The 23,100-nt window shown below is 38.2% G+C and overlaps 1 protein-coding gene across 1 annotated transcript in view; it reads left to right on the forward strand.

Annotated features, from left to right (window-relative positions):
* Window positions 1-5,276: 5,276 nt before the first annotated feature.
* LOC145991750 (sensory neuron membrane protein 1-like) overlaps window positions 5,277-23,100 on the forward strand; it is a 44,067-nt gene continuing 26,243 nt past the window's right edge. The window contains exons 1-7 of the mRNA XM_083127802.1: window positions 5,277-5,724; window positions 8,890-9,050; window positions 11,511-11,655; window positions 12,811-13,059; window positions 16,709-16,920; window positions 21,511-21,683; window positions 22,577-22,710. Of these exons, the coding sequence (XP_082983928.1) occupies window positions 5,593-5,724; window positions 8,890-9,050; window positions 11,511-11,655; window positions 12,811-13,059; window positions 16,709-16,920; window positions 21,511-21,683; window positions 22,577-22,710 (1,206 nt within the window). The 5' untranslated portion in view covers window positions 5,277-5,592. The remainder of the gene's footprint in view (window positions 5,725-8,889; window positions 9,051-11,510; window positions 11,656-12,810; window positions 13,060-16,708; window positions 16,921-21,510; window positions 21,684-22,576; window positions 22,711-23,100) is intronic.

Here is a 23,100-nt window from a genome sequence, read left to right on the forward strand (position 1 = left end):
GATTTTATGAATAAAATGTTCCGCCTGTTTACGTATAACGTTGCACAGATTTGGTAGTTCGCACACGGTGTAATTATTTCGTGTTACCTTACGCAACAGCAAATACATTTCATAAGACTGTTCTGGACACAAGACTTGCATCAGTAAACAAGCATCTTGTCTGTTACACTATCACAGGAAAAGAACATCGTCCTGTAATGTTCAAGCCTCTACATATTTTCCATTAGTAATGTCTAATCACAATAATAAGTTAGAAGAAATAACTGGCATTTTCACAACTACCAATATTCTCGCTTTAATCACTTCGAAAATTATTTCTCGAAGATATCGGTTATACTACGAGAAAGGAAATCAAAATTAAAGTAAAAGTTCAACTACGCGTATACCAAACGACATTTACAATATTAAAGGGACAGATTACTTAAAAAAAATTGTTGTTTCATTCGAAGGTAAAGGCGTGGTGTAGCGGTTCTTCTACCTGGTTTAAGGAACGAAAGCTTGTAGGGTAGTGGCTACCGTTCAGGATTGTCAATCTGATGGTCGTAGGTTCAAACCCTTCCGTTGGCAGAAAATTTTCGTAAGTTTTAGACATATCCCATTGTGTTCATTGTCCACGCCGTGTGAAACGGAATGATTCAGTTTGGAATTAACGATGGGGGGAGGGGAAATATTGAATTACAAAATCTCAATTTCAACGAACCGAGAAGTAGAGAAAAATTGAATAATTCTTATAAATATTAAAAATTACGTTCATTTTTTTAGTGGTGTAATCGCAGGTAAAATCAAAGATCTTACATGGAAGATTTTAATTTGCTCTGAACTCAGCCAAAAGGCATTTCGCACCGATCTAACATATTCTCCAATACATTTCAAAATGTTATTGAATGTTTCATGTCGATAATTTGACCAATGCATCCATTCTTGACGCTCAGACGATATTTTCTGCAACTACCTCTTCTCTCCAGTTCCTTCTCCTTCTTCTCTCCCCTCTTTCTGTTCTGCTTTTATCTCATATCGTCTTCCCTACTTTTCTCGCATCTTATCTCCATCCCACTCTTCTCCACTCCTCTTATCTCCTTTCCTGTCTTAGATTTCCGACTCCACTGCACTATCTTTTTTCGTTCTTCTCTTTTTCTCTCCTTTACTCTACTCTCCACTTCCCTCTTCTCGTCTCCTCCTCTCCTCTCCTCTCCTCTCCTCTCGTTTTCCTCCTCTTTTCTCTTCTTTGTTCTTTTTTCCTCATCTCTCCTCGAATCTTTTTCCATTCTCCTCACTACATCTCCTCTCCTCGTCTATCCTCTCTTTCTTCTCTCCTCTACTTTTCTTCTTCTCCTTTCGCTTTCTCTTTCTCCTCTCCTTCGTTTCCTCTCACGTCTTTTCCTTACTGTAGGCTCATCAGCGATGAAATACTAGAAAACCTATTTTTTTCTTTCAGAAAGAATTTTGTCATTTGCGATATAATAGTGATATTTTTAATAATTTTATACAATAATAATTGTTTATATTTCTTTCGCGTATTTTATAAATATCTATTGTGCATGTGGCAACCCTGAAATTGAGCCTAACTCTGCACGCAACCCACCAACTGCTTGTATAAATTGGGTTGCCTAGTTTAAAATGTCGTTGTCCTAAAACTTTTGAGAGACACTGTACAAAACAATGGCGCTGCTTAAATACAGTCTTTTTAACGTTTACTGTACACGTATGGAAGAATATTTTAGTTCTTTCAAATGTAAACACCGTGCACTCAGCATAGATGATGTAACTCGACGTGCTTTTCATGTTGTAGGCTAAACGTTATACATTGCAACCGCAAAAGCTAGCTGGGAAGCATTTATATAGCATTTATGCTAGCAAAAATGCTAAAGGAAATGCTTTCGTCTTAAAGCTGGCTTAAAGATGGAGTAGCAATTTGAAGAATATTGTAGGAGAAATACTGCTTTGTGCTTTTATTAAAAATTAAAAAAGAAAAGTATGGACTAGAAATTTGCTTAAAAAAATATGGTAATCAATGCGTACCGAACAAGCTTTATAATGAACTCGGGTATGCATATTCATACATGAGATTCGCAGGATTCATTCACACAAAAAAAGTCAAACATTTATTAACTACTCTGTGTTTGTTAATACACTTGTAATAATAAGGATTTTAATATTCAGCTAATTATTTTTGTCATGTACACATCTCATCGCCTTGCATGCATGAATACCTAAATATTAATGAACTGAACACGAATGCATTGCACGTCATCTCTTTACTTTTTTATCGAGAAACGGAGACATAAACATCTAGCACTCGGAAACCACAGACAAAAAACGCTCCTTTGCAAAGTCACAGATTATCCTCACATGGCGAAACTTTGCTCTGATTGACTGTTCCACAGAATCCAGTCGAGGATAGCAAGTAGCAATAGAACATGTCCCATTCCTCCAAACCAGTCAAGCAGTCAGCCAGGCAGCCACCACATCCGGGCAGGTAGTCAGTTCAGCGCCAACTAACTGGATATCCAGTTCCGTGCGTAACTTGGAGCTTCACTTTTTGAGGAGGACAGAATCGAATAGTTTTCCATTCCATAAAAATAGTGTCCAGAACTATTTTGCTAAATAACGATTACATTTGAGAAATCATTAAAAAACACGCCTTATTTCTTTGTTCCTTGGATCGCAGGAGGTTAACAAAAATATCTTTGTTAATTTTTGCATCTGAAAATTTTGAGGTCAAGTGTCCCCCTTCCGCACAGTTACGCCTATGCTAATTAATAAACTAATATCGGCTAAAAGGTATTACTTAACATTTTACTACGATATTATCTTACCAGTGACATAGTTTATAGTCAGGCCTATGAAAGATGTTGCATTCTGTTCCATTATATACCTACAATAGTACTTTTAGGCCAAGTAAAACACCATTATTGTATTGTTTTCTTTTCCTAAGCCACTATTTACACAAAATACACTATAAAAACTACATTCACTCTCAACTATTTTAATATACTACATGTAACGCTATTTCTATGTAAAGAGTGTGAATAAATTTGTGCTCTGTTCCAGCTAACTGTAGAGAAGGGCCGCGCATATCGGCAGGAAAATCGAGTGGTGAAAGCGCAGCATTTTTTCAACCGTACGGTCCTGACCGTACATGTACGGAAATTTCATGGCAAGTACGGACGTACGGTCCAGACCTTAGTCCGTACGGTAAATGCACGGCTTGTCAAAATTTGCTCTTGCAGTTTTATCCCTAATATTTCCCTAAGAAATTCTTAAACCAATCGTACGGACCTGGAGACAAAAATACGGTCCGTTTTAGTGTTGCCCACGAGACGAGATTTTGGCCTGTCTCGTCTCGTGGAGTCTCGTGGAAATGCTGTCTCGTCTCGAAAATATTCGTTTCTCTTATGGCACATGGTCAATCTCGTCTCGTCTCGAATTTTTAAAAGCCTGTCCCGTCTCGTCCCGTGGGCAACACTAGTCTGTTTGTTGCAATGTGCGTTCGGTATTATCATTTACAAAAGTTTGCAACGCTTACAGAGCGAAGTGGGGAAATCGGGTAACACCCGTCGCCCATTGCACAATCCCGTTTCTCTCACTGTTCATTGGTGGAGCCGTCTTGCGTCACTACTTGCGCAGATACTTGTTCTCGTTCGCCTGGTCTACAGTTAGCTGGTACGGAGTTTACATAAATAAACTACAATAATATACGTTTATTTTTATAAGCAGATTCAAAATTATCTACAACCTTGTTTAAATCCAAAGGTTTTGCAAGCATTTCTCAATAGAGAGAATAGATGGAGGACTCAACCTCTCGTTACGAATCCGTTTACCAAGGTTACACATGATTTTCCGCAAACTAGAAAATGTTCTTTCACATCCATCTGTTTGAGTCTTTTGGTTTAAGTCCACTTTATTCACATATATATCAATCGTGACTGGACCTAGAGTTTAAAGTGGAATCCAAACCACTGTTCAGTGTGCCTCCACCAGGTATCGAACCCTGGACCGTTTGATTACAAGGCGAAGACGTTACCATAACTTTTGGCACAAGTTTTAATTTTGACTTTAAACTGTCCAATCACTTTTGTTTTCACGTGCTTGAATCGAAATGGGCTACTATGACTATTGAATAAATTATTTTCTAAGCTCACAAATGACAATTAATTAACATGTAGGCCGAGGTCTATGAGCAAAAAAATTGCCCATGTCTTTGCACCGTAATGCAGTTGGATTTGTAATAACGTCCACTACATGCAGACAGCTTATAGTGAAATCCGAGCCACTAAATGAAATGTGCCTCCATCGAGAATCGAACCCGAGGCCACTTGATTACAAGGCAGCAGAATTACAGCTATACTACCAGGGTGGGAAGCTCAAATTTAATCTTTCTAATTCTTAGCATTTATAGAATAGGTAGTTTGTCTACTCCTTGAAGATATTTGCAACGATAAGGATATGGTGAAACGAATGAGAGAATTGCTATTACGTTCATGTCATTGCCAGCACTCGAATGAGGAAGTAACAAACAGGACGGTTCTTCCTAAAAATAGTGATTGGATAGTGATGTATAGGAGCTAATAATTATACATATTTAGCAGTATAGTATATGCATATATTCCTCTTTCCCCTTTTGAACCTCCAAGATCTAAAGAAAATCTCACGGCCGCTGAATTCATTCACTTATCAAGCAGACAGCAGAGTACCCTATCAAATTATAGCCAGTTACTTAGTATCAAATTATCAGTCAGATCACCTACGATTTTAGAACACGTCGTGAGAATGTAATCTTGCGATCTTACTAAAGTAGGAAATGTAGCCTACTTGAATATTGTAATGGAAGTTTTATAAAGGAAAGTATTACGCAAGAAACATTATAGTTATCTTATTTTCAGTCGATATATGTCTACCGTACTATAGAAATCTGGGGCAAAGGAGGCTACAAAGGGGCTGAGATCTGTTTTGGGAAGGTCTTCAGCCCCCCAAACCCCCTGTAGCGCTCTCTCTGTCTATTTCACAATATTCTTAATCTAAGATATTTTTTGTTTTTAACGTGGCAATTGTGCTTTATGAAAGTAACGCAGAATATGGTGCTTTTGCATAGCACTACGTTTATGTAATATGCAAACTCTGACACTGTTTATCAGCGAGAGTCACGTTCGTGCATGTGACTTTCAAGGTTGATGGCGGAAAGCGGAAGGAACAACATTGTCGAACGTTCACAATGGCAACTCTACACGAATAATGTTTCCTCTATTGTGTACACCTTTTTGTTCGGCTTCACTGGAATCCGTTTCTGGGAAGGTCGTTAACAGAAGTGCTTCCTGAGCAGCATCATACAACCAGGGCATTACAGCCAAGCTGTAAGGACGAACTTAATGCCGGCCATTTTGCTGTACATCAGTGAAGAGGTTTGACGTGTACATGGTATAAGATGAATAGGTGCACCGCATTTTACCTATCACAGCAGGACAGAGTATGTGATTCTTAGCCATAAAGTGATATTGGTTGTTTCAAGTCTTCCAGTTTTCTGCATTATGTTCTTCATGTGGGACACATACTGGTGCAAGGGAAACTACAAGCTTGAAGTGTAAGGGAAATGCGATGGCTATCATGGCGATGAGTCGTTCAACAAAAGGAGCAAGTGTTGCTGCAGTGGGATTGTTGATTGTAATTGTTGCAGCTGTCTTGGGATGGTATGGTCTACCATCAATTGTTCGCAAGAGGATTTCAAAGGTATTTTTGTCTGTGTGGTGCTTACAATTCTCTTCAGATGCATACTGCTACGGTGCTACCATAGAGTAATTTAAAGGGTTGCTGCTGCTGTTGTTACTACTACTACTACTACGTCTTCTTCTTCTTCTTCTGCTGCTACTACTACTACTTCTTCTTCTTCTTCTTCTTCTTCTTCTTCTGCTGCTGCTGCTACTACTACTACCCCCACCTCCACCACCACCACCACCACCACCACCACTACTACTACTACTTAATACAATAATAAACAATGCTGGATATGCAGAAAATGAAAAAAAAAAAAAACTACACCACCATCCGACCTTATAAAATTTTGTGTCACGCTAATGTGATTTTATTCTGTACCTACTTAAGTTAGTGAAGTTGGATGAATTAAATGAGACAACTAGTTCATGAACCCGGAACACTTAGTTCAATAGTGCACCACAACGCTAACCGCTAGACAGCTGAGGCTAATCCTGAATTGCAGGAAGTCTACTCTCAAGACATTCATACTGTGTAGTCTGCAAATGTTGCAAACAAAGTAACACTGTCTGTATTTCCTTACCCGTGGTCGTGTAGCGAAGAATATTATCTGCAGAAAACTGCAAAACATTGTTCGCGAGGATGACGTAACTTAATACTTAAAAATACCTGAAACCTAAGGTAATGTTCATTGTGTCGTGACAGCATAATCGACGACTCAAAAACGAACCAATTGTTCTTTTGTGTGAGGGAAATTGTAAATCTTATCTGCTCGATGGAATAAAATCGACCACACGGTCTTTACCAGACGCATTTTTCATGGATTGTTTCGGTTGTTAGACAGATTTTCCTATCGCGATAATTTATCTTCGCGCTTATTCCTAGATCCATTGTGTTGTTTTGTTGTTACAAGACTGTTCATTCATTATACATCTGTTAATGATTATACTTCAGGTTGGTTTGATTTGTTGTTTTGAGTCCACTTCATGTACAGTAAGTCTAATCGGGATTGGACCTACAGTTTAAAGTGAGATCCGAACCACTGTGGCTCCACCGGGAATCGAACCCGGGATCTATTGATTTTAAGGAGACGACGTTACCACTACACCATTTGGGAGGCCCACACTTCAGGTTGGGGCGAACCACAGTGGTGCAGCGGTTAGTGCAGGTGTTGCGAATATAACGACCACGATCCGTACATTATTATTATTATTATAAACTCACATCAACCACGCTAAGTGTAGTCTACAATTTCCGCCATTTTGAAACTCATAGGACTTTATTTGCTCAAACTCAGCACGTGAACAGTCCTCAAAAGTACGAGCGATAAGCAAAGCAACACGTCACACATATGGCCAGTGATAAATTCAGAGAGTGGTCTGGGGAGGAAAATCCCCTCCGGAAAATAAAAAGTTCACCCTGAAAATTTCAGTAACCTGGCAACGCATTCGGAAAATAGCTAAGAAATTTGGCAACCATGTTCACTTTGGATTTCCTTCAATCACTTTAACATAAAACTTATTCTTCTTGTTTTTCTTTTTGTACAGTAATAAGCACTGATTCAGTCGTCTTTATAATTAAAAGTCAAAATAATGAACGAATTTAAACTATCGTCCGTTTTGAAAACTGCTAAATTAAGAAATATGAATTAACATGATTCGCTTGAAGCTTGTGTTAAAGTGTCAGCTGCTGAGGGGGACGAGGAACTAACAGAAACTTCCATTCTTAAAATGTTAGTTAATGAAACCTAATTACAATTACTTTAATTTAATTATATATCAGAAGTAAGGGGCAATTTTACAAAAATATGACTGTGTTATTGATATTATAATTTGATGCCCTTAACATTCCCTTCGAGAAGTTTGATGTCCCCCGGAGGAATGTGGCTGGATTCAACACTGCATGTCGCTTGAAAACGAGCCAATCAATAGGAACGTTTCACACGTACAGGAATTCCCCGTTACACCGGCATGACAGGTTCAAAAGCAAAAGCCTGTGTACTATTGGTGAAATCCTCAAGAGACACGTGTCGAGTGTCGACTGGGTGTGAAATCTCCCTCAAACTTTCTGCGCAGTGGCTCTAAATTTACGACACTTATCGCTGTCCCTCTCCTTAGCGCCCAGTCCCTCCTAAACGACGCACAATATTTCAAATATGGTATCATAAATTGTACTGGAACTCTGTTCCCTACAAGATCAAAGTAAATGTAAACAAGACACGTGGTTTCTGGGAAACACTATTGTCTATTCCAATGACAGCTCTGCAGGAATCTACGTCAATGTGTGGATTTTAATAGCAAATTTTCAATCTCAGCCTTTACCACCCCAGTAGAGTTAGGCAACACACATAACGCCTTGCAGGGAATCGAGTATTTCAGGATTGCTGGTGACTGTACATGTCCATCTTCTTGTCAAAATTCAAATCTGAAGTTGTTGCCATGGAGTGAAAAAATTAGACGTCCAAAATGCTAAGCCCATTTACGGCTCTTTATTTTCCATGAGCGTGTTTGAATATTTACTATTTTCTCTGTCATTCTGTCGTCTTTGGTTCTCCTTTTCGTTCCATCATTATTTATTTATACCTTACTTTCTCACTTTTCTCTGATTCTCTATCCCATTTCTTATTTCTTCTATTCTTTTCCTCCATTTCTCTATATTCTTTTATCCCTGAACTTCTCGTTTTCTTTTTCAACTTTTCTATTAATTTCTTGTTTTCTCTCTTTATTCTTCGTATCATTATCTATCTTCTTTCTTCTGCTTATCTATCTCATTCTTTCATTCCTCTATTCTCTCTCTCTTCCTTTCTTCATTTTTCTATCCTTCTCTTCTTTCCTTCCTACCAAGCGAGCGAGCCTACCAACTGTTTAGAGCATGAGCGAGAGGATTAGCGATAGGTGCAGGGTTGAGATGACGTCAGCTGTTCACTTCTTGATTGATGGCTTCGAGAGTTAAGACTCGCCTCAAACCTGCAAATGCATAAGAGCAAGAGATGTTACGAAAATAATCTGAGTCCGTTAGTTTCACATAACGTTTACTTCAAGCCTTGATGTTTCATTTTCAAATATAAGAGAACGCCTGTTCTGTCTCTTTTGACCAGCAGAGATAATATATAACAGACGTGTATTAAAATTCTTTGTGGAGGAGGATTTCTTTAGGAATTTCAAATATGTATAATTCTTACAGGAAATTATTTTGAAGAATGGCACGGAAGCATGGGATTCGTTTGTGAAGTTGAAGGCTCCTCTACATTTTAAGGTGTACTTTTTCAACGTTACAAATCCAGAAGAAGTTCAAAATGGAACAGAAAAACCGAAACTGACAGAACTTGGCCCATACGTCTACAAGTGAGTATTATTCAGGTATAAATCTTGATACCATACCATGTCTTTTAATGGCGACAAAGTTCTCAAGTATGTAGGAGAATTTAGTTAATGCTCTTGATTTCTAGAAAGGGAAACTAAGGTCAGTTTTTATATATAACTGTATACTGGGTGATTTTTTTAACCTGAATCATTTGAATATCTTGAAAAAAAATCATCCTACAAAAAAATGTTCCAAATAAAAAGTTGATAGTTTGGAGGGGAAAGTTTAGTGGTGCAACAAAATAACACCCCTCCCCCTCTTGTAGTTGGGGCGGGGGGCAACTTTGAAATTTCAAATAGAAACCCCTATTTTTTATTACAGATTCGGATTTTACGGAAAAAAATACATAAGTTTTGTCTGAAACATTTTTTTCGATTCGTGATAGATGGCGCTATAATCGACAAATTTCATTTCTTGAATGTTTACACTTTAAAACCAATGTATTTCATTTCGCAATTCATTTAAATTCAAAAGATAAAACATTTTTGTTCCAGGACTTGAAATTGTTGTAAAACAAATTTATTTTGAAAATACAAAATTACTCGACAATTCGACATGAAGTTCTTGATGCAATGACACATGATATGGATGATATTTATGACGCTGTAAAATCTTCAAAACACTGCTCTGGGACAATCCGGAATTTCAAGCTACTTCTCGCGAGCTGACATGAGGATCATGGGCCACAGCAGCTAACACATTAATTTCATTTTCTTCTCCAGTAACTGTTCTTCGACGGGTCCATTGTTTAGGTTTAACACTTCGTTCAGTAGTAAATTGATTGACTGTACGTTGAAACGAAGCGAAAGAACGCACCCTGTCTGGAAAACGCTGAGCATAAACAACGACAGCTTGACGGAGATTCCTGCCAGATTCTCCATACACGAGAACCATTTCAATTTTCTCTTCTACAGTTAATACATCCATTGATATTAAAAAGTATCAACAGCTTAGTCAAATTAATCCCTCGGAGCATACTTGTGATCTTAAAAACAATGAAAAACAAACAATGATTTAACAGGAAAAGTCTAAAAAGGAACTGTTGCGAAATGAAATACATTGGTTTTAAAGTGTAAACATTCAAGAAATGATATTTGTCGATTATAGCGCCATCTATCACGAATCGAAAAAAATGTTTCAGACAAAACTTATGTATTTTTTCCGTAAAATCCGAATCTGTAATAAAAAATAGGGGTTTCTATTTGAAATTTCAAAGTTGCCCCCCGCCCCAACTACAAAGGGGGGAGAGGGTGTTATTTTGTTGCACCACTAAACTTCCCCCTCCAAACTATCAACTTTTTATTTGGAACATTTTTTTGTAGGATGATTTTTTTTCAAGATATTCAAATGATTCAGGTTAAAAAAATCACCCAGTATATTATTATCGTCAGGGTGATAATACAACATAAATCAATTTAGTAAAAGTACTTGAAAGTTGATGTTCAAATAACAAGAGCTTTGTGCTACTGCTACTGAAGAGTGCTGTCCGCAAACAAATGAAACGTGAAGCACGCCGAGGCATTGATGTGCTTATGGAGTGTTTTCTAACCGTGGAACCACTGTAATTTTATGGTGAGATCTAGGGCAAAGCATTTAATGACCTAAAATTGATGAAAATGCCAATTAGAAATGCATTTAAGAACTAAAAATAGTAAAAAAAGAAGATAAAAAATTGACCAATATTTTTTTTTAAAAAAAGAATCCCCTATTATTAGTTCCTTAGCAGATAAAAAGTTAACTTAGAGAGAAATTTAATGATCGACAGAGCAAAATGTTTAAATTTACAATAACTCGTTCGGGAAGGGGATAATGCCTCTTGGACTCTGGACACCCATTATAAGAAAAAAAACCAAAAAAAAAGAAAAAAAAACACCGCGATTATTGTACAACTGGCAAATATATGCAATTTATAATAATTTTAAAACAAATTATTATCTGCTGTATTGTTATTGAAAACACAAATTCCAGAGGCTTTTCACAAAAAATTTGAATTGAAATGAGCAATAAACACTTGGTGGAGATTCTCAAATAAAATACTTGTCTATTGTCTACTAGTAAAAACTTGGGCATGGAGAAGCTCCCCTCTATTTCTACTGTAACAACTGGAGCATACTGAAAGCAAGCAATGTCTTCTGGATTTGCTGGACAGGCGTTAACAACCAGAAATAGTGAATAATAAGAAATATTAAAATGCCTTATCCCTCGAAAATGACGAAAATAGCAAACAAATTAATTTTTTCAACAAAATATTTCATGGTACACGTTTATACATATTCGAGGAATCTATCAACCTTTAAGAAAAAAAATGCTAAATCACCAAATGCCTTGCTCTAGTAATATCAGTAATATCACTGGCTTCCGTTAATGGCACCTTAAAATTACGGTAATTTATTTGTTGTTTGGTGCAACCGTTACTGTTCAAACTTTAATTGCTTTCACAGCGAGTACAGGGAAAAGGTGTGGATTCAGGTGAACGAGAACAGCACAGTTTCTTACAAACAGAATCAGATTTATGAGTTCAACAGCAATCTCTCAGATGGTCTAACCGAAGATGATATTGTGACAATTCTTAATCCTGCTTTGGTGGTAAGTGACTTTCCTCTTTTACCTTAAATAAAATGTTATGTACATGTAATATGTTATTTTTACCTTGCAACTGCCACCAGGATGTAGTAGGCATACTACAGGTTGGACATAAAGTGTAAAACAAGTGGCAGAAAGCGTACAACGCCGGTTAGGTGACGGACCTGTGGAATGACCACCACGGTCACCTGACGTCAACCTCGTGTGAAAAATTTCTGAAATGTGGATCGTCTCCGGGAAAGGATAACCAATGAACGGCTCCTCTATGTCCTCAAATTTTAAAGAGAATGGAAGGAAATTTAGTTGAAATGCCTGAGGAACTGTATTGAGACTTGTGGCGGACACGTTTTGCATTAAGTAAATGTGCTGTGCATCAGTTCTCATATTAGTTCGATAATTTATGATTAACCTGTACGATGTTGTAAAACTTTTGAATTTTACGTCCACTTTATGCACAGTACAGGTAAACTAATCGAGACTGGACCTATACAGTTTAAATAGGCAACTGAACCACCATGTGCTTCCACCTGGGTCAAACTTGTAAATTGTAGTATTAATAAGATATCAGATACTATTCTGTTGAGATTTCAAATATCTTACTATCCGATATTCTGAATAATTCGCATATCCAGATAATCCTAATAATTCAGATTATCCGAATTATCCAGATATTCGGATTATACGAAATGTCCGGTTATCCATAAGTGTGCGTTATCCGAACAGTTATATCGTTTATCCGTTTCACAGGCTATCCACATATTATTTTATTCGTCATGTTCGTAGTAACTGTATGGATTATCTACAAATGCTTCATCAAATCTGTAATATCCGGATATATGAATTATTATTATTCAGATATCCGAATATTCAGATATCCAGATATTCAGATATACGGATATTCAGATATCCATATATTCAGATATCCGGATATCCATATATTCAGATATCCGGATATCCAGATATTCAGATATCCGAATATTCAGATATCCGGATATCAGATATCAGGATATCAGATATCCGGATTATCCTTTGCATCCGAAAGGTATATCGGATAATTTGAAATCCGGATATCCGTTATCCGATTATTTTGACCATCGTGTGCAGTCTCTCGTCAAATAAATTTGCAAAATGTTACTGACATATTGCTTCTACTTACAGGTGACCGTAAACATGGCCCTTGACGACCTCGGTACTCCTTCTTTCATGGTGGACATTGTCACGGAGGCCGTGTTCAATGCGACCGACCTCTTCCTCACCGACTCTGTCCGCAACATTTTGTTCGATGGCGTGAAGCTCAACTGCCAGGGGGGTCTGGCGGAATTGGCCTGTCGTCGTCTGGAACCTCATCTGCCTGATCTGATAATCCGAGAGGACGACGGAGATATGAGTTTTGCGTTTTTCAGGCACGTAAGTAGCGAGCGGCCATTTTGATTCGTTTCTTTTTATACTCTTTGCCAGGAGTCTGTGCAGCAAGCGAACGTAGAGCGTAGTAGTGAATCGACGGGTCTCGACCAAATGAACGCCTAATACGAAAAGGGATTGCATACAAGGGTAATGCGGCGACTGCAGCTACCAGCCGTTCGCACCAGCGCGCACTGCTATGCTTCGCCCACTAGCTTTCTCCTCTTCTCCACCGTTATGCGAGGCGTTCCACCACAGACTATTGGGACAGACGGTACTCATTTTCTTGGTTTCTCCTGTTGCCAGGGCAAACTGACTGATTGATTGATGTTTCACTTCTTTAACTTTACCTGCACCTATATAACTAAACCAATTTTCAATCTGTTATCTTGTTCTTCAAAGACCCTCTCTTCAAGGGCTGACTGTTCCCTCCCAGTCTCTGCTCTCCCTACCTTAAGTACCATATTCTTATGCCATACATACCTTCCTTGTATAACCAATCCCTCTACCAAACAATTGAAGACTAAAATCGGTAAACGCTGTAAGTGCCACAATAATTCAAACACCGTTTTCCACGTTAAACTGTGAAATGTGCCATGCTTTATAATGTGGTAAAAGTGAAATGTGGCTGGTAGCCCTCTAAGCAGTTCAAAGGGCGTGTAAAGAGGTCACTAGTGTGCACGTTCTTACGGGCTGATGTGCAGAACGATGCGATTTCCCAACACTTTCACTTTTGGCACTTACAACGTTTACCACTTTTAGTCCTCAATTCATCATTGACTAATGTTTCGCCCTCTTAAAAAAAACAACCTAACCAATAATTTATGAGCCAATCATTGATCTGGACAACCGAATCAATAATTAGTCAACGTATTATATCTCATTATATGCTAATCTTACTAACATTACTCAACCTTTATATCTAACAATTTACAATATGTAAACCTTCATTGTTTTGCAAACCAAAACAACCAGGATACCTATAGCTATAAATCAAATAGTGTAATCTTAAATACCAGTGTAAACGATATGAAAAATGTAAATTGGAAAATAATAATACTAATAAATTAGTACACAATAATTGGGGAACCGAAATTATGAGGAAATGACGTCCTGGTTTAGTGTTGAAAGGCACCAAGACATATGTGCATACCTCTGAATGAATGCGGGAGGAGGCGGGCTTCTTCAAGGGTTTCCCCCTTTGTTTTGCTTATCGTTTTTGCCACTTTTGGCTAATAGCGAAGACGAGGGTGAATGGGTGAATTGCGATAAGGTGAATGATCAAAGGACAATCACAAACACACATGGACAGCACACAAATCCCACAGAGGATTATACTTGCTGTGAGACCAGACGCCAGAGACTCACTAGTGCACTACGTGAAAGAGATGTTAACATTTTGGTGGCTTCAGAATTGGTCACCCCCCTTACACCCCAGCAGGGCAAACCGTATGTAGGTGAATTTACAGGCCGTGTAAATATACTTTCATAACAATCTGGAAAACAACTGAAGGTTAAAAAATGCACTAAAGGACGGGGCAAGTATAAAAATGATCACAGTCTGGAAAGTAGCAAAGTTGTATTCCTGGCAAATACAGCCATCATCTTCTCAATATTGACATCCATGTCTGATTTATGGTGAACTTCAAACTCTGATGACATAGCGCTGCCTTTCGAAATTTTCTCCGAAACTCATCTTAATCTTCATCAAACACTACAGCGTTCGCGGGTTCGACCTCCCTCGTCAGCTTCAAGATTTCGGTGTTGGGCCAGCACTTTGAGGACGATTGAGGAGCTACTTGGAAGCAATAGTAGTGGACTGGAGGTCTCGAAAGTCAGAAAAAACGGCGACGATGGGCCACGATTGGCTGTCCACACAACACCTAACGAAAAGCAGATCTTTCTCCTCCACAAGTTGTTTGTGTGACGTGGATTGTTTGCAATGGTAAATTTATCACCAAAATGACCATAACATTTGTGAAGAAATATACAGAGTGTCCGGAATTTTTTTTGGAGAGTTACGGGCTATGTCGAAAATCCTTGATTTAACAGACACATACTCTTGTGAATTACGGAAGTCAGAGGCGTATATTCGGTTCTATCGAGGCTATCTGCGAAGCCCAGACTCAGTGAATAAAATATACAAAAAAATATCTCACAGAAAATGTGCTTGAAATTGTTCGTTTCAATAAGAAGATGAACCTGATTTCTTAGAGGAGTTGGAAACATTGCCCGCTTTGAATTCGCGAGACGTCTGGCCCAGCGCCGGCAGGCAACTCCACTTGCACTCAAGCTTGACAGGACCCCGATCAATGTTGCAAACCAATTTTTCCCAGCATGCAATTTCCCCAGGATCGTGGAATTGTGGAGCCAAACTGTTACAGGAGAGAGAACAGGGTTGCATATGGCGGGGGAAAAACCCTCTGAACTTCCTCAACAGTCTGGGTCAATGTTGCAAACCAATTTTTCCCGGCATGAAATTTTCCCAGGAATGGGGAATTTTGAAGCCAAATTATCGCAGCAAGGGGAAAGTGTGTCACATGCAGGGACAAGAACATCATTGAACGCTTGCAGAGGAGTTGAAAAAGAGGTCGTTGACCTTCAAACAACTAGAGATACAGTGGGGAGTAGAAAATTGTTGGCTGAGCGGGAATGGTTTATGAGTGCATCTGAAAATTACCAGTTCTAGTCTAGATCGCGTCGAGTGGTCTTGGTGCGTGGAATTTATTTAGAGGCAGGGTGAATACAGTAGTGAGTGGATTGTATTTTTGTGAATGATATGTGCTGTGTTGTGTAGTGAACTGAAATGAGGGACATAATTAACAAGCTGTCTATTCGGCTTAGGAATGACGATAAGCTCCAAATCGTTGTGGATTTTTCTTGTATGTCCACTTTATGAACAGATAAGCTAATGAGGATCGGACCTACAGTTAAAGTTGTATCTAAACCACCATGTATCGAACCTGGGACTCCTTAGTTTCAAGGCAACGACTTTACCACTGTGCCAACAAGAAGTACCCGAACATAAAATCGTGAAAATAGGTAGGTTGAAATTTTATTTTTATTCTCGTATATAGGCCTACATAATATTTCACAATATGGGCCTCTGATTTATGCAAATGAGAATGAAATTCTTGAAATCCTTTCGTTACTGACAGTGTATATTTCCATGTCTTATTTATGAGGTATATATTTTTAATCACAGAGTCACAACACTTCAACCCGCCACCCCAAATGAGTTAAAAAAAACAAAAACACCCCACCAGCAAATTTCTGTTCATTCGAACACGATGATATTGTGCGATAGCCCAGGTTCTTAACCTAGTATACGCCACTGACGGAAGTGCAGTTCAATGATGTCTTGATGAGACATTTTCTAACATTTGTTGCTATCGAGGAATAATGAAGGGCCTCCGAGGTGTCCAGATCTTGAACCCTCATGAAAGTCATGATGTTCTATGTGAAAATTCAAACTGTTCTACATCTGAAGCAGCAAATCGTCTAGGTCTGCCAAATAATTCCGATGGATGTGACAGAGTTCTGGTGTTTCTTACGTATCATATGCACCTCCATATACACAGTGCAGACTAATGGAACACCCTGTATATTCAGGTATTTGTGTTTATCATTAGAAATGAAATGCCTTTGCTTGCAGAAAAACTTCACCGATGACGGAACTTACACTGTGCGTACTGGAGAAATGGACACGGCTCTACTAGGGGACATAGAAACGTGGAACAACGGGTCCAGAGTTGACGCGTGGAATGGAGACACGTGTAACATGATCAATGGAACGGATTCAATGGTGTTCAGGCCATACTTGAGCAGACATGACGTGATATACATTTTCATCTCAGATGCATGCAGGTAGGTTACTATAGTATTGTATACGATTAATATATTTGCTCTTATTGGCTGTGTTAATGATTATTCCAAAAGGGAGATGACTATAAGGGAACACTGCTATAATTAATAACATATTAAACAATCAGGACGGCGATTAGGGGGCAGTTGCCTCCCCACTTTTGGCACTTTTGCCCCCGCACTATGCAAAACCTGATCTACCCCCCGCAGTTTTAAAACACAATCGCCTAACTGTCAACAATCATATCTCTTCTCGTATGAATTTTCACCTTGCCTTCACTTTTCTACTGCTGGTTCCATTAAAATTACATTTTTCATCCAGTAATGTATTTTTTTAAAAAAGAAAAGTATTCGTTAAAGTCTCTTTATGTAAAAAAGTTATTATGGAATTAATATACACAGATATTACTTGAATTATTAGTCGAGTCCTACACTAATTTCCGAAAATAAGGACTTAATGTGTGCAAAGAAACTCCTTTTTAGCAAACAGTAACAAACACGAAACCTTCTTAAATATGTCTTGATAATAAGCTAGGTCAGAGGCATGTAGCCGCTGTTACCGCAGGTAACACCAAAATATAAAGAATTGAAGAACCTGTCTTAAAATATTATTACGTACATAAACTGGTAATATTGTCGTAAAGTAAACATTGCAGACTGACATTTTTTCTGACACCGGCAAAAGCGAAGAGGAGGACTGATCCGGTACCCTCCACAGGCAATATGAGGAACGGGCCCTGATCCCACGCAAGGAAGACTTCGCGTAGCGGCAAAGACTGTTACGGCGGGAGGAGGAGGCGGGTTATTGCCATGCCTGTTTAGCCAGCACAGTTGCCGGTGATCCTTACCGGATATAGATCAGTGTTGCCACATTCAATTGACAGAAAAGAGCTAAGTCGCCTAATCGGGTCTATCTTACTCTGAAGGTGTCCAGTCACAGTGGGGAACGATGGCGCAGTGGTAGCGTCGCCGCCTTGTAATCAAGGGATCCCGGGTTCGATACCCGGTGGAGGCACAAGTGGTTCGGATCCCACTTTAAACTGTCCCGATTAGCATTACTGTGCATGAGTGGACTTAAATCGCCAAATCAAAATTTAAAAAAATGAAATCACACTGGCGGAAAACAAACTACCAAGTGATATTTTGTATTTACACTAAATATCAGCGATTACGAAAGTCCTGTTTGTCCTTCTTTGACATCATGGGCGATAAGGAGAGTTGGGGATAGTCATGGGGTCCGCTGTCCTTCTAAAAATGTCAACCTAAAATTCTATATTTCACACATATATTATTATTTCGGTTACAGGAATTTGTGATAATTGTTGAAAGGGCCGATTGAGATTGACAATACGACAATTTCGGATTGAAGCCATGTTTTTGAGGTGGTAGAACTGTTTTTGGGTGAAAACATTACTTACAAGCATATTTCCCGATTGTTATCTTAGCACGCTCTGAAGTGTCAGGTGTCGCAGGTTCAAATCCTCAGCAAGAAATGGTTATTTCAATGTTTGTTGTTATTATTTTACTTACATAATTATAAAAATTAATAATTACATACACAAAGAAATGATAATTTTATTTCAATAATTCACCATGCATCCTCAACGTCACGATTATCCTTTAAAGCGAAAGTCTTAAAGGTAGCAAGGGTCGTAAAATATACGAAATAGTAGTGGTGTCAGAAATGAGATTTCTGTGGATTTAGCGAAACATGGGAGTGGGAGTAGTTAGGAAACAGATCAAGACTACATCTACTCTACATACGTCTTATTTGAAACGAAAAGTTTCGCGATTTGGGCAAATCTGGTTTCAAAAGAACTAAGATGGCAACAGTAGTACAACTGGACTTCTTGCAGGTTCCGAAGGAAATATTGGGGAAGCGCCGATGCTGAGAGGGAAGGGGACAAGGAGGTTGCTTCACGTGTTACAAAAGTAAACAACGGTTTGCGGGAGGGACTGTGCAGTGCGAGTTTTGTGAGTGGTGTCTTTCGTCTTTATGTTGTTTTCGGGCATTGTCAATTAATTAACAAGCGGAATGGAGCTTGCTCCGAGTTCCGAGGTGGCGGGTTCATCCTATCTGAACAGTGTGTGTAATCGTGCGATAGAAGATATTTTGAAGCAATCTTTCGGTTCGTTCTTTTGCAGAAAAAATCGAAATTGTGGCGAAAGGGAGGCAAAAGCCTATTTTGAACGATTTATAAACCAAGTCGTCTGCTGGATATGACCGAGATTTCAATGTTTCGTGGTATAACGACTATCCGTGGTTATGTGGACGTGCGCAGTTGTCGAAACTGTTTTGTTTTCCTGATTAATTACTTTACCAAAATCTAGTATTGAATTGCAGACGTACCAGATTAATATTATATGAACTACTTGAAAGACATTGGGGGGGGGGGGGGGCATGAGGTGGGGAGGCGCCTAAGTCTTACGGCTCCTCCCTTAAATGTCCTACTGATAACCGGTAACACTTTTAAAAATCCCACGCCACGCCACTGAGTTAGGCATATGCTTTCAGTCTCACAATAGTGATTGTACTTATGGTGTTTGAAAGCGAAGTACTTGTATTACTCATGAGACTATTATCATAGCAAAACAGTTTTATCACACATAGCTTATAAATGTTCCAAAATGCGATGTTTGAAACCAAACTTGTACCACTATAAGTTCTGTGTTCAGTAAATTGGTTCAACATTGTAATCCTAACAAGTTTAAGTACAAGTAATAACTTATGATGTATATATTTAGGCCAATAAAGCAACTTTCTTGTTTCTGTGTGTGATATTGAAAATATTGTAAATATTAACTTATGCCAAATTAATTTGTGCTTTTGATTTTATGTGATACTATATGATTTAATTGTCAGCTTTTATTGTATTAAATGTATTTACAGTGCTGTACGAAGGATTAATTATTTCCATTCCTATTTCTATTATATTGATATGGTGGGAGGGGGATTATTCTTGACAAGGATGGAAACTTACCCCTATTCAGGCGACTATGGTCTATTGGGGGTGGAGAGGGCACTACCTTGCATCCTGCCCTTTCATTAACACTCTGTTTAGCATACCTCATATTTCTTTAACATAATCTTCCTTTGGTTTCGGACTTTATTATTGCTATGTCCTTGCAGCACAGACTAGAATTCCAAGCTATAATCTAGAACTTGAAAATGCATGTTGTGCACATGACGTAATTGAAACGTAAAATGCAGGTGTGAACTTCTCGACGAGGAGCAAAATGTCGCAATGTGCAGATGTTAAACACCTGAATGGATGAAAAACATCAGCTACATCGAAACACACACGTAATTTTAAAAGAAAAAAAGCATAGATATATAATTGGGTTTATTACTTATGACGAAGAAAGCAACTTACATCATCAGGAAATGAATATTTCTGTAAGCAATTACGTGTGTTCGGTTGTGATATTTTTTATGTCTCCCTTTATTTCCAAATTCAGCCCCCCCCCGTTTTACAACAATTTTTACAGGAAATATATATTTATAAATTTATAAACTTTCAAACTATTTAATGCATAACTTAGTTGAGAAAAATCGTTAATTAATCTGAGGGAGTGGATGTACGAGGTAGATGGTAGGGGTGAAACTGTATTTACAAACACATTGAACGTTGTACAGTGACTGTTTCACACACACACACACACACACACACACATACATATACGTATATATATATATATATATATATATATGTCAACAACGTTTCCTTCGACAATCCTGATAGCAGACAATTTCGAGAATGAAGTTTGATTGATTGATTGATTTGCTTTATTTTACTTCGCTTCTTGTGCCACTTTTGGATAATTTGCGAAGATGGGGATGAGTGATGATATGATGAAATTGATGAATGGACATCCACAAACATCCATCCATGCACAGGCCAGGATTCGAACCCGGGACTCCTGGCGTCATGGCTCCGCCACGTGGCCCAGCTAGAGTATGAAGTGCTTGATCACCTACCTTATTCCACTGATCTAGCCCCACAAGGTTATGTCATGTTCATTACATTGATAAAGAAAATGCACTTGATAGGCTAGCCTAGGGCAATGATAATATAGTGTAACAAAGTGTAAACATCCCTTATCACATAATGATGAGGGGAGACTGCAAGTGTGAAAGACAGCCCGATAGTGAAAAGGGGGGAGTTTGTGTGGGAAATGAAAGATTGAAACAGAGTACAGGTATATAGAGACTGGGGGCCAAATGAGCCGGACACATAACTTTATTTGCATGTGCAATATTCGGATTGTTAAACTACACTTATTATGTTTAATGTTTTTTGTACCTGATCAACTACTAAGAGTTATTTGTATACTAACGTAAAGAGGGTACAATATTAATCCATGACTTTGAGGGAAGAGAAAGTGTGTGTAAAGTAAAATTTATGTAGTGCGTACAGCGTACAGCTCGCACAAAAAACATTTAAAAATACTAGTGTGAGGGCGAAAGCATATCAAAACCACCTCGCATGGATGAGATGCTAAAGCCCCAGCTCTAAGAATCCAAAACGATATCCCTCGCTCCTAGAGACACATAACCCAATCACTAATATAAATTGATATATTTACTTCTAGGTCATTATATTTAACATACGATGAGGATTTCAACTATAAAGGAATGTCAGGATACCGTTACGTCATAGATGGCAATGTCTTTGCCGATGTTAATCTAAATCCGGACAACAATTGCTTCTGCCTGAACGAAAAGTGTCTGAAGTCTGGACTTTGGGATTTGTCGACATGTCAGAGTACGTACATAATAGAAGTAATGCAAATTCGAGCACTATAAAACAATTCATATTTTTGTGAAGCAATCACCAGCAGCCATAACTCCAGTGATATCGCCGTAAAATTACGGTGGTTTCACCGTAAATTTAATGGAAAAACACAACAATATTACTGAAAGTTCACCGTTTCCGCTACAGATAGAGTGTTACAAATGCCAATGTCATTTTAACGTAATTTTACTAACAATTATTTCTGATACCATAGCGGTTATACTGTAATTTTACAGAGAATTTTACTACACAAGAAATTATTTAATGATTTAAAATTTTACTTTCTGAAAATCGGTCACAATACACAATAATGTTTTATGTTTTAATGTTTAAATGTTTTAATATATAATAGATAATTCTATTTGTACACTGTGTGTGCATTTCAGAAATATTTATCACCAGCTTTTGTATAAAAAATTGGTATAATATAGGTACAGTAATAATAATCTTTATCATAAACTTAGGTGAAATTCAATTTTTTAAAATATTTATCTATTTCTTGTCCTCTTGGGTGACACATTTAACACTTTGGGACATTTTCTACTATTGTTTTATCAACAGTTTACTTTTGTTGTATTCAGAACAATGCAGCAAAAATACAAGTGTGTCGAACAAGTGTGCTCTGGTTACCAGCCAGGTTAAATCGGCGTTAGCTTCCAACGTTTCGAGCGCATACATTGCTCTCATCTCATCATCTGATGAGAGCAATGTATGGGCTCGAAACGTTGGAAGCTAACGCCGATTTAACCTGGCTGGTAACCTGAGAACACTTGTTCAAATCAAGTCGCCAGGAAAGTGTGTTTATAAAGACATGACCTGTGTAGAGAAACATTTACTTACAGGTTCTCTTGTACTTGTTGCAGAATTTCCCCTATTCTTGTCTCTACCACATTTCTACACTGCTGACGACGAGTATCAAAGTGGAGTGGATGGACTAGAACCAATGAAGGAAAAGCACGAGACTTATGTAGACATTGAACCTGTAAGTATTACTCCAGTAATATGATCGTTCGTGTAATATCCTCGGTGGATTAAGGGAGAGGGCGGAGGAACCATCACCCCACTCCCTCTCGTGACGCCGAAAACTATCAATAACTCGTCATCATTTAGCATTAAAGTTGCGCATAGTAGCAGGATCCTGCTATCCAAAAGTGACTAGCTTAAAAATTATCTTGTACTTTCAACCTCTAGTATGAGAAAAGTTTTCAGATTTGTAGGGAGGCTGACATTTGAATATCTCGTCTCGTGGAAACCTGAATCAGTTCCTAATGTTACTTTTGGATTTTTAGACCGCAAATGCACATAAATCAACATCAAATTTAAGTGAATACGCTAACTTTAGTATTTGTAGATTTTTTCCGATCATGTTTTTTACCATTTTGGATTT

This window comes from Lepisma saccharinum, chromosome 8 (assembly GCF_977018435.1).
Source record: "Lepisma saccharinum chromosome 8, izLepSacc3.1, whole genome shotgun sequence".
NCBI classification, from domain to species: domain Eukaryota; kingdom Metazoa; phylum Arthropoda; class Insecta; order Zygentoma; family Lepismatidae; genus Lepisma; species Lepisma saccharinum.